Below are 13,183 nucleotides of genomic sequence, written 5' to 3' on the forward strand. Positions count from 1 at the left end.
TTTTTCTTTTCTTCTTAGTGTTAAACCACTAAATTCAATATACTGTAACTGCATAGGAACATCAGGAAAACACATTTGACCTGTATAACAATTCTCTGTAGGGCAAAAATATATAGATTCTTTATGAAAATCATGTGCTAAACATATGAACCCAAACACTGCACTTCTGCTTCATAAATGTAAAAAAACGGAAGTTTTAAATTCTTTCATTCTGTGTGTAAACAGCTCGATGACTTCTATGCAGAGGTTCTGGAATCATAATGGAATGCCAATGAAAATGTGATTTCTCTTAAGTAGAGTATGCCTGTGTGAAGAAGCTACACCATAAAATCATGTGTTCCCATTAATTTCAATAGTTGCTGACAAGCTGACTGCCTTCTGCAAATGCTCTTGAGCTTCAGCCCATTATCGTAAGCACGTGAGAAAACGTATGTGATGTGAGAACCACAAACTGGGTTTGCCACACCTCCCAAGCACTGCAACTTGCTACCTTCTCTACTGTGTAATGGCATTAGTAAAAGAATTCTCATAACATTTATATTTACATTAAAAAAAAAACAACAAAAAAGCAAACAAAAAAAACCTGGCAATTTTCATTCAAACTCCTTAAAGCCATTTCCCCTTAAACAATTAAAGAGTTTAACAGTAAGATTTTTTTTTCAAGTTATAAAATAAAAATCCCATTTGATTTTTTTCTGATGTACAAAAAGTGATAAAGATGAACAATTTGATCACAGAATCAGTTCGTTATTCCAAAATCCATGCCACCTTTGTCCCATTTTTAAAGTCTGTTTCATCCAACTTCCTAAACCAGAATCATACCAGTATTATTTGGCAAATGATTTTTTTTTTTTTCATCAAAAATGGCACACAGAGAAGAAAACACTTGTCTGCATAGCATTACAGCAGCAAGATACTGAAGAAATAAAAATATTCCTTTTCTGTACTTTGTTTAGAGTTTCCTAGGAAATACTGAATCTTCCGTCTCTTCCATCAGTGGGATTCCATGTCTTTTCTCTACCCACAACATGAGTATTCAAACAGAAAAGCAGCATTTCTTCCTCATGATGCACTAGAACTTAAAGGTACATTTGGCAACATTTTCAGTCCGGATGGATAAACAACAGAGTTTTATTCTGTGGTTTCAAGTTAAGAATCATTTCCGCAGGAGGCGTTTTGCTCTTGGATCTGTCACTCATACAAAACTACAGAATAAGAAATACAAAAAAAATGACACTGCCAGTATTTTTCTGTTGTTGCTGTTTAAATATGCCTACACAAGGAAAAAAAAAAAAGTCAGGATCAGCCTGATGTAAATGATGATGAAAAACATGTCACCGTGACATAAAAAGTGCCGACTTGTGCCCAAAAGGCTGTTGAATGATGATGCCACTGCTACATACAGATTCTGCTTTTTTGCTCGAAAGAAAAGGAATGCTCATTATTTATATGTGGCATACACAAGACAAGAAATGTTGAAAAGAAGAGCGAGGAGTGAGATTTCCTAGTCTGGATACCCATGAGCTGTGGGGACAGGGCCGGACTCCTGGTGCGCTAAGCAGGGAGCTGTCACTTTGTGCTGCCATTGGGATCTGCCATCGGTTGCCAAAAATTGTCAGGAACGCTCATAGAGCCAGTCCAGGAGGGCAATCATCTATCCTTGCCAGACAAAATCAATCGGAAAAAAGCAAGAGAGCCAAAGGCCTGCCAGGTGGTTGGGTTTCATTCGAGTCTCGGAGCACCGCAAGCCCGTACCAATGCTATTTCTTAGGTCTGTTGATCTGGGCGTAGAGAGGTTCTGCTTCCTGGGGATGATAAAAATAAAATAAGCGGAGATGTCTCCAGACATTTTGAGAACATTTTCACAACATCTGCTTGAGGACAGCAATACCTCGTGAGTAAAACCCAAAGGAAGTGTTTGTTTTCTGTGCTGTTTTGTAGCGATCGCGGCACCCCAGTTGGGTTGTGAAGGAAATATGACATTGTTTCAGGAAAGGCATGCTTACAATCAATTTCCTCTTCCTTATTGGCTGTGCACCGATCCTCAGGAGGTATTGCTGGGCATAGACACATGGAGAAATGAAATGATTTTTGTACAACTGGGTGTTTTGAAGTTTACGGGCCAGAAATGCAGCTGGCACAAAAGGCTGCTACGTCGGGCTGAGCATCCCACCCAACAGCACAGCTATGGTACTCAGCCACGGATTTCACACAGCTCAGGTAGGAAAACAACTGCAAGCAGAATCTGCTGCTGAAAGCTGAGCTAATGAAGCTGCGACGGGATTGAAAATAGCAGTATTTTCAGAGCTATGTGGTGTGTGCTGCCTATGAAGAACGAGAAAAGCTGGCTCTGAACAGCTTGCTTAGGGATCTGCATAGCCATTAGTACAGTTGTTAAAGCAGGGAGGAAAGGATGGTGGTTTTTCTTAGGAATTTCCTAGATGTTGAGGAAAGCAGCTGTATTTTCAGTGCTACTTCAGAGCTGACACCTGGTGCTTTCGCAATCCTGGCTGCAGAGTGAGGCAAACCAGCCATGGAGCCTGCAATTCACTCTCCTTCATTTCCAGAAACGAATTTATTAAACTAAAAATGACATTTAAGAACAAGACAGGCAAAAAGGCTAATTAATGCCATACTGCATTAACTCTCCACAGCTCAATAAATATTCAAATACCATGCCACAGAGTTGAATTTAACCAAGTTCAAATCAACTCATGTACAGCAGTACCAGCAAAAGCTGACTTTAGGCAAAACCCTTTGAAGGCTGGCAAAGCACTGGGCACTGCAGATCACAGAAACATCTGGTAGGAGGTGGCACTGATTGGTAATTGCTGCTGTTGAAGATGCTCCATTTTTGCAGCCTGCAGAGATACTTCTTCCCTGTTTCTTACCTACAAGAAGCCCTGAGAACACTATGAGCATTAAAAGAGAATGAGCAAAATCTCTCTGAATGATTAAATAAAGGCTGCTGAAATTATCCACAGCAAGAGGCAAATACATCTGATGACCTTGAAAAACCAAAGGTAATCAGAAGAGATGAGTGAGAGTAAATAACTGCATCTCACATCATGTGTGCTGAGCCCACCTATGCCAATTTTCATGTACTGCAGACACGAAGCTAGCAGAATGATCTATCACTGCCAGTTCTGAGAAAATCTGTACTAATTAATGTGGAAAGCTGACACAGACCAGACCACTCTTCAGGCATGTGCTGAGCCTGAGGTGACTGCAAAGGGAAGCAACAAGGAAAGAGAAGAAAAGGGGAACAAAGGATGTTGTTTTTTTGAGTTCCTTAGGGAAAATAAAGGCCTTTTGAAACACCACATGTGTTTTCTAGAGACGTCCTCTAATGTCTGTAAGGTACACAGACACATGGAAAGAACAGGTGTCCCAAGGGTCACCTGGCATCACTGGAAGAGGAGTTCATTGTTGGCTATTGGCACTTTCAACAGTCCATGATGGAGACTCAAATTACGTGCCCCCACCTTTTGTAAATGCCCAATATTTATCTGAACATACACTTCATATGGCAACAGCCTTCATTTCTCAATGATTTGAGTTAACTTTTTTTTTTTTTGAGTATTTTGAGTGAAAATCATGTTCTTACGTATTTTTTTTGGTAATTTTTCCATTTAGATGCCTCATTTTTCTTCTTAGTGTATGAGACTTGTCTTCTAATATTATTCTGAGATAATTCATCAGTGAATCTTGACTGCAGCTCAACATTGCAAATAGCATCTGTGAAGAACTGATAGTGGCCCTCCATAGAGCAAAAAGAGCAGTAAAAGCCAGAGGAGAAACAGAAGGAGAGTTGAGACCTGTTGACTCCCCAAACAGTTTCCTCTAGTGACAGGCAGGAGGGCTTTCAAAAGGATTGTTTGGGAAGGTTTTGGAAGCAGAAATACCCACTTGCCTTCTTTTTATGCCCTCCACAGAAAAGCCACAGGAAATGTAACTAAAAGGCAGGAGAACCAAAGTGTTAGCAGAGCTGTTTCACTGACATCTTCTGCTTTCTACTTCTATTACTGCATTAGGAACAGATTCAAAGGGAAATAAACCAGCAAACCAAAAAAAAAGGGTCTTTTTCAGAGAAAAAAAAAAAAAAAAGATTAGATAAGATGGCATACAAGGCTTCCAATTGAGTGTTTTCAATTCTATATGATTGGCCCCAAAGCACTCCTGACGTACATTCATCAGCCTGCAGGGATGAAATAAGAAGACAAGTGGCAGCATCTGGTTTTGCTGTTAAATTACACTTGAAGGGTTCCATCAACTTTGGGTTATGCAATTTCTGGTAGATGCTTAAAAAGCAAATGTTTTCATTTGTGTTTGGAGGCTCCTTCCAGAGCAGCGTTCACCTACACCCTCACATACTGACATGGCTCCTGTGCTGAAGAGCAGCATTTAAATTAGGAAATACTGAAGAATGAGGATATGAAATCACAGATCAGATACCTGACTGAAGAGGCAGGTTGGACAGGAGAAGTCCAAGTGTACACTGCCTCAAGTTAAAACACCCAAATGTTTAGGTATCTAGAAGTATGCTGTGCAATGCTGAGTTAAGAACTCTCTTGAATCTCACTGCAGGAACTGTTGAGGAGAAATTTTTCCTTTCGTACGATGCATTTACATATTCCAGAGATACATCATGTTTAAAATCTGTTAGTTGTTCCAATTTTAAGGAACATTTTGCACAACAAACAACGCTGTAGTAAGCAGTAGGGACTTGTGGTAGCCTATACTACTGCATGAGATAACGAGGTTCCTAATGGTTTTGAATAACATTATGTACTCACTACAAGTGAAGTTGCATCCAATCTAAAGGTATTAACATCTGGCCCTCAGCAGACATGGGAGAAATCTCCGACAGATTCAGTATCTATTTGGGCTTGTGTCAGTGAGCTGGCTCACAAAATGTAACACAGGACTTGGTTAGGGAGCAGTTCTTTTTACACGGGTAGTCCTTTCATCATTGCAAGGCACCCTGCTATGTGCAAAGCTCCAGGCAAGTTGTACTGAATTGTAGAGGTGAGGCCTGCAGAGATTTCTTTGCCCTTTGCAATAGATTCTCAGCACTGCTTTTACTCCTGGCTGACTGATCAGAAAGGGCAGGCTCAAATGATTGAGTTTCATGAAATAAGAGTGCTGAAACGCCAGCCAAAACGAGAACCTTGTGCTGGGGATGCAAGTGAAGGGAAGCAGGAGTGCAATGCATCTTCTCAATTGCATGCTGATTTAATAAAGTAGGACATAGTACATTCGGCAAGCAATATTTAAATATCTTTTGGTGGTAACACCAGTAACTCCTACTCACCCATTAACAACCCGTGACTCAATGTTGCCTGTTTTTAATATAATTAGCCTCTATTAGCCACAGAAATATAGCAACCTGCCAGTTAGGGATTGTGGCTGGAAGGTGTCTGTGTTCTTACTACAAACCTGCCCAGGAATATCTCTTAGTCTCAAGTATCTAGTAGTTAAAAAGTCTGTAATTCTAGCATCAAGAAGGATGCTATGCATTCACAAACTGGAAAAAAAAAAAGAAAACAAGAACAAAACAACAGTTGAGAACTACTAACAAGAGATGAACTCTGCTAAAGTCTGGATATGGAAAAATAGTGAATTGTAGTAGAGAAACACTCCCATCATTTTGGGGTTCCCTTCCTAAGAAAACAAGAGCCATCGAATTATACTTTCCATTTATTTTTCTGTCAATTCTCCTTAACGATTCCTGAATCCAATAGCCAATCTGAAGCAAATTGTAGTGAAGTCTCAGACACTAAATTACCACGAGAGTCCTGAATACCAGTTGCTGTGCAGAAGATGGGGAACTTTTAATGACCTCATTACACAGAAAGCTCAGAGAATTTGTTCCCTAACTGAATTGCTGTATTGTCAATAAGCAAGCACACAGGCCACTAGTATGTTGTCTCTTGTTCAGAGGAAGAAAGTGGAGAAATGGAAGGTACCAGGCTACTTCAGGTGGGTCTGGAGACACTGGAAGAGCTGAGAAACCAGTGCAAGAACTGGTCATATTAAAATAGACAGGAGGAGGGGTCAAGTGAGAGAATCATAGGAGTGAGAGGAAGGCACGTTTGTACGATGTCTCTGCTCCTTAGTCTGGATTTCTCTGTTTCTTGTCATATTCATGTTCCTTGGGAATGTGATGATGAATAAACAAGCACAAAAAACAGGGCCTGAAATGATAATTTCAGGATCTCTCCGGAATGAAGCAGTGCTTCCTATACTGTGATCCATTCCAAGTGCACAACCTATTAATTTCTCTCTAAGGTTCCTAATTCTGCTTGCTGCTGTGTCTTTTTGCAGAATAACAGCTCTAGAGCCTACGGCGAGTACAGGTCACTTAAAGTCATCGTGAATTTCTCTCTGAACTCCATTCAGTTCCTACTGAGACAGATGAATGATGGCAACAGATCCTACAAATACAGCCTGTGATGTCTGAGCACACCCAGATTCCCAGTGCAACGGAAAGGGGCCAGAAAGTAGTAGCAGGTTGCAGAAGCAGCTTTGTACGACCTCCTGAGGTTGTCTGAATTCTCTGACGAAGCCAGTATTTTGTCCTTGAGTTGTTACATTTCTGCCAACTGCATGGTCACAGCCTAGATAAAGACTTTCAGCAGCCTATTCTGGAGCTGACTGAAATTATTAGGAACATTCATCACAAAGAACGGCACATGGTCCGAGATGGGAGATGGCAGCGGGCCACCCAAGTCCCACCAAAAGCTGATAGACAAATATTCAAATGCACTGTTGCTCTCCTGACAGTGCTGATAGCATCATGAAGGGTGTGACACACTTTGAGGGCTTACAACTGTCTGCACACATTTCAAAGAACAACCAAACAAGCTTTTGAGGAAGATATGTTCTAGCCACAAATGTTTTGAAGGTTTCCTGAGAATCTCTCATGAATGACTGCCAGAGCAAGCGTTGGACTGGGAAGCATATCTATAGAGCTATATGTATTCCAGCATTTGGAATTACTTTTATTGGGTTAATTTCATTACCAAATATCCTTTTATTCCCTTTCAGAACTTTCACTCTGTTGCTAATTTGCCTTCAGGAATCAGTTTGTATTGTCCATAAGGAGTGAGGCAGCATTTCTGACAACCGATCGCAGTATTCAGGGCACACTGGCTCTTTCCACTCTCTCTTTTAACCACAGTTATCCACTGCACAGTCTAAAGATAGCAGCAGGGATTAAGTGTACATCAGCTGAAGATGGCAGACTTACTATTTACTGTTCACTCTACTCATTCTCCACACTACTCCTGTACAAAAGGAAGACAACTAGATACAAATCTTACTGTGAACAGTTCTGCAGATAGTTGATGTACTGAAAATCAGGCCTGGCTGCTCCTTATCTCCAAACATAAAGGGACAAATATGTAACTGATCCATAAAATGTCACATTTACCTACAAAGAACACATGGCCATTTGTAGCAGAGCTGTCTGTAAGAATGCCTACTGGTAGGATGAGGATTTTGAGAGTGTTAAGATCACAAAAGGAAGAGGTGAAATACAGAGAAACGAAGACAGTTATTGGAAGATGCTGAACTGCATCTAAATGGGAACATGGGGCATCAGAAGGAACCCAAGAAACCAAATTGCTAAGGTATACTGAAAGAGCAGGGCACAAAATACTAGGCATGCGAGTACTCTGAATACATCAAGATGAAGTAAGTGAAGATACTGCATGGGCACAGCTGATTTCACAGAAACCCCAGAAAGTGTATTTGAACTTTCTGAACACAGTGCTGTGTCTTGCTGCTGAGAGTCCATTCATCTGAGTTGTATGCTGTGCTGTTGTTGGTGTGAAGAACCATGTTCTGATAGAGGGAAGTAAGCTCCATCTAGCACACAGAAGTGGCTTCTAGGCAGACTGTGATTCTTTTGTACTACATGCTTCTCTCCATTATGTTTCTCCCCAAATGAGGGGCTCAGTACATAATGCAGTAATAAGTCCTGAGCTGATAATTCTCCACGGAGATTAGATTTTCCATCACTGTAATGATAGCAGGCTTCAGAACTAGATGGGCTGGTTTTAGCAAGTGGATTTCCTACAGCCTGCTGCTGGATGGCACAGTACTGAGGTACAATGATGCCAGTGTAACTTCACTGGGGAGATATTCTTCTTCAGCATCCTGTTCCTGCCTACAGCTTTTAGGAGTTACTGTAATATGATAATTAGTAGCATTATTTAACAATTCCTGGAATATATTTTGGATAATTATATCTAATTTATGCCAGATTGTACAAGGACTAACAGTAACTATAGAAAAATATGGAGTGACTGACAACATACAAACTTTTACTTTCCAGGTAAAACAAAATATTTCAGTAAGTTTTATATACATACAGAACAAAAGGGGTCCCTCATTTGACTGCCTTACACAGCACTACGCAGCAACAGCCTTCAGCTACTGCTTCCAGCTACTTCCAGAACTGCTGATAGGTAAATGAGTGTGGTTAGCTCACAAATGATGCTAATTATCTCAGCGGCAGAAAATTAGAAAGAGATTTTATCATTATTCTCCTTGTGATGAATTCCTGAATTATCCTGACGATGATGAACCATAATAAACAAGAGCACGTAGGTCTGCAGAGTGTGGGATTCAGCTAAAAGACAAATCCTCTTTCTTGATCTAAGAAAGAAGTCCTGAGGCTGGGACAGCTGGCTGCGCCAGGGCTGGTAGAGTCAGACAAAGGCAAATGGTGCTATGTGGCACCATCAGTCTGTACAAGCAGCTCATGTTGGTGTAAAATAACCAATGGATGTTCTTGCTAAGCAGCCTGCCCAGCTTGACTCTATCTTTACGCTGTCATTTTTAGACTCATGGAAGCACAAGGCTTAACACTGCTTTTGCTTCAGCCCCCAAGAGCTGAGCTTTGTGTTGGTGAAGCAGAAGAAGGGAGAGATGCCTCCTCTCAGCACTACATATTATTAAGAGATAATCTTATTACTCCCAAGTGGATCAAAGCTAAGTTATTGTAAGACATTTTTTCTTAACCACATTTAAGTGCACAAAGTGGCTCCTAATGAAACTATTAAGTTTGAGTTGAAACCGATTATGCAGGCTCAGGGCAGATAAGTCACTGGTAAACACAGAGCGATTTCTGTAGAAAAATAAAAAGGGTTCTACCACTGTTATGGATTTGCTCCAGGAGCTCTGTGCTGAAGCACAGAAACAGTATAAGGTCACGTATTTGGGTAATACAAAACACAAATGGCAGACAGGGAGAAGATAATGAAACATATCCTTCAAATAGTAACACCGGAGAGTATTTGGATGGAATAACAATGCTCAGCACTCATAACACTTTGCAGTTTTACTGTCTCTTTGGTAGAACATATATATTGTATTGAAACAAATCACAGAACATCCACTAGCAGCCACATTTTCCAATGTGTTCTGTAGCACAAAAGATGAAAAGATCATCTTTCCCCTCTGTCTAAGTTTCAGTGAATAATGTTTGAAGAATAATTTTGAAAACATTGGTCTGCCAATGCTAATATCAGTGATCGTAACTTTCAGATGCTTTTAATTTGCAATTGGGGGTAAAAATACGCAAACCCATTTCAATAATTTTTACATGTAGATAATACATGTGCTGCTTCTACTGATTATCACATTGATTTTGAGTGGAGGTATTCCCGTATCATAACATAATTTTATTTAATGTTTGTTACGTCTATGGGAGAGATGTCTTATCCCATTTGATACGTTACGACTGACTAAAGGCCAGAATGGGTTTAATAAAAAATTGTTCTGCATAATACAATATATTGGTAGTGGTTCAGATTCCCTACTCCCCCTTTGAATTCGAACACAAAGTAAAATAAGTCTACATTTCTTCAAAGCATGCAGGCAGCTGAAACACACACATTCGCATAAGTTGCAACACATAGTGAATGGCAAAAGCCATGCAAACCACCAAGTATGAGGAATACACCGTGGATAATGGAGAGGAAAAAAAGGAAGAAATGAAAAGGAAAAAAAGCAAACCATGCATCCATGAAAGCAATGGTAGGCACTGGTGGAAGAATAAGTGAGCACCTCAGGGTGTAGAGAAAAAAAGGACAGATACCTACCCCAACCTGCGCTATCTAGCTACCGACCTGTGGACTTATAGTATCACCAGTTGGCTCACCAAATGGATCACTGTTGGATGAGGCCTGAGACTCATCAGGCTAGAATACAAGAACATAACACCTTTTTTTCTCAACAATAGAAAGTGAAAAGTCAACATGAGGTTATTTTCATGCTGTGGGCATAACAAGTACATCCTATCTCATGAAAACCAGAAAGTGAGACCTCACCATTGATATGTTCTCAAAGCCATAATGCTTTTCTACAGCTGATGCAGGCAGGAAAGGACCATACGTGTCATTTTGTACTTTGGTCCTTTTTTGTATAGACTCCTTCTTGCCTTTGGCTCACTTAGGCTCTTATCTGCCTAAGATACCTTGTGATTCAAAGTCACTTCATTTTGATAATATTTCTTGCTTTGGTCCACTGAGTCTAAGGCAAAGAAATACCAAGGGCCAGAACATTGAGGAATGCAACGAGGGAAGCAACTGGGATGCCAGAATGTGGAAGACAACATCAACCATCATTTTTTAACACACAACCTCTCGCATTTCTTTCTGCATCCTCAGCACTCATGTCATTTTACCTCGGACTCCCTTACATCACTATGTGAATGTTGGTACACTGGATACAGTTAATGTGTATAAACTTCAGATATGAACTCTGAGTTTGGTTCCTTGCATGCAGTATTAGGACACATCAACAGAAATGCCATGCTGATGTTCCCAGCTGTCAAAATCAAACCTGCAAATGCAGCTCCCCCTTAAATACCACCCAGTCCTACTAGAACAGTGATCTCTGACACTACCAAACAGCATTTTTCTAGCTAAAAATTGCTCATCAGTATTTAGAAGCCTTATTGCTACTCACAGCCTCCTGCTCCTCACTTTTGCTTGGGCTTTCAAACCCCTCTTCAAAGAGGTCATCTGCAGCAGGATCGCTGGTATGAGATGCTGATGATTTCGATGGAGAACTCTGTCTGGGTGCAGGGGTTGAGCTAAACAAAGATTAAGGTGACAGCAATAGAATATATATCTCTTCATTTGTTCACAGAGACACAGCAGCACAAAATTTGCTCATGCTCTAGAGCCCTCAACTTACATTACCCCTGAAAACCATTTTCAGCAAAGAGCTGTAAGATGTAAATTTAAACAGAGAAGTCATTATCGATTCTGTAGGTCTGATTTCATTCAGTGGCTTCCAAATTAAGTTTGGCTGCATCTGGCTCATGTCTTTAGGAACCAAGGAGACACTGCTACATCACATTAGGAATGCGTGAGTCGCCTGCCCTATGGCAGATAAGCAAAACACAAGGTTTCTGACTGGCCGCTGGTAAACGCCTCCTGAATTCCTTTTCAGCAATCTGCAAAATCCCCCATCTCCATACTATGGCCATGCTAAGCTCATTTTACAGCTGCTCAGTGAATTTCCCCACATGTCCAACACATCAAGCAATTAGAATAAATACCCATCTCCTACTTTGTGCAAAGTATGCCTTGAATGGGATGTAGAAAAATCATTTATAAGGTTGAATGTTACCGGCATTTCCCAACCAGCTGGCACATCCCTAGCACAGAGCATATATTACTGTCTTATTAGCAATTAAATTTCAGGCTGCAGCTACTGGGGCTGTTGATTTCAATGGTCTCTGTAACACTTTTCTTTATGGCTGGAACGCATTTAATAAGCCAGACCATGCATGAAGGTTCTCAGTCCACATCTGTGTTGCAATTTACTATATGAAAAGTTAAATGCTTTGAGGAGCAGTCACATTTGAGGAAAGTTATGGCATAAATGATACGAACACTCACGTGAGTTTGTTGATGGTGTCGTGGAAGTCACAGGAGTCAAATTTAACTGAGAGATGTCAAAGTCATCACAATCATCTGCTTCCTGTGCCATCCCAACTTTGTTAAAGTAACTTGAGAAGGCCTCTGAGGTACAACTGAGGGAAGGCTGATCTGGTTTTCTTGATGGCACTGGTGGAGGCTGAGCCATCTGGAAATCTTTAAACATTTCTTTTCCCATTTTCTGCCTGGGCCTGTCTGTTTGCGGACTTGATCTGTTGGAATCGCTTGTGGGTGGAACAGTAGCTATAGGAGCAATGGTACCTTGAAACATGGCTGCTTGTAAAGGCAAAACAGTTTGTGTTGGCATGAAGGCAGTTGGTTGGAACTGACCAGCTACAGACGGCCACGGCTGCTGGGCAGGAGGAAAAATACCGGGTTGGCCCCACGCTATCGGCTGTCCTCCCTGCATCACCTGAGCAACTGGAGGCTGAGCACCCATGGCCAACTGCTGTTGAACAAGTGGTTGCTGTCCCCAGAATGAGGGCAAAACAGCTCCCATGGCAACATAACCTTCAAAGAATAAAGAAAGCAGAAAAATAAGAATTCCAGTAATGTCAGGAGCATGCAGAAAAGGCCACACAATAAATCAGAAATATGCGAGCTATATTAGTGATCCCAGAGCTTCAGCTTTTCCTTGAAAAGAAAACGGAAATGCATGTTTGAATTCACATTACAAGCACATATATACAAAAACATAGGTTGGAGTATATTGGCCATAATCCTCCTTTTCTGAACAAAATGCTCCTCTCTTCCTTAGTGACTACTCACATGTGTCTGTGAAGACATCTGCATGGACCTCAGTCATGTGCCACAACCAAAAACTAAGTAAAGTTTCAATCAGTGGCTGATTTTAAGTGGACCTTGCAAGGCAAAAAACCCCCCAGCTTTGTGATTCCAAGTTAATGAGTGATGAAAGAAGGAACAGGAACTCATATGTGTATGGATGGCTATGAAAGATTCCCTAGGCGTCCTTCTATCCCGCTCCCACTGTCACCTCATCTAAGCAGTGACCTGACATTATCCCCAGATGCTTCACCATCCGCATAACCTTTCTGAGATGTGGTGGCTAATCTGATACTGCAGCACAGCCCATCCGATAAGGAGTTAACCAATTAGGAGTCACTGTTGAATGATTCAAGGCACTCCTCCTTCTTCCTAAATGGAGTTGAGTGCTGTTTTGCAGCGCTCTGGGTATCCCAGGGAGAGATCAGCAGTCAAAACCC

The 13,183-nt window shown here is 41.0% G+C and overlaps 1 protein-coding gene across 1 annotated transcript in view; it reads right to left on the bottom strand.

Annotated features, from left to right (window-relative positions):
* Positions 1 to 13,183, bottom strand: part of DAB1 (DAB adaptor protein 1) — a 49,743-nt gene continuing 36,560 nt past the window's right edge. The window contains exons 11-13 of the mRNA XM_010716288.2: positions 11,922 to 12,470; positions 10,981 to 11,107; positions 1 to 1,805 (exon numbers count right to left, since the gene is read on the bottom strand). Coding sequence (XP_010714590.1) covers positions 1,655 to 1,805; positions 10,981 to 11,107; positions 11,922 to 12,470 — 827 coding nt within the window. The 3' untranslated portion in view covers positions 1 to 1,654. The remainder of the gene's footprint in view (positions 1,806 to 10,980; positions 11,108 to 11,921; positions 12,471 to 13,183) is intronic.

Source organism: Meleagris gallopavo, chromosome 10 (genome assembly GCF_000146605.3).
Source record: "Meleagris gallopavo isolate NT-WF06-2002-E0010 breed Aviagen turkey brand Nicholas breeding stock chromosome 10, Turkey_5.1, whole genome shotgun sequence".
Taxonomy (NCBI): Eukaryota; Metazoa; Chordata; class Aves; order Galliformes; family Phasianidae; genus Meleagris; species Meleagris gallopavo.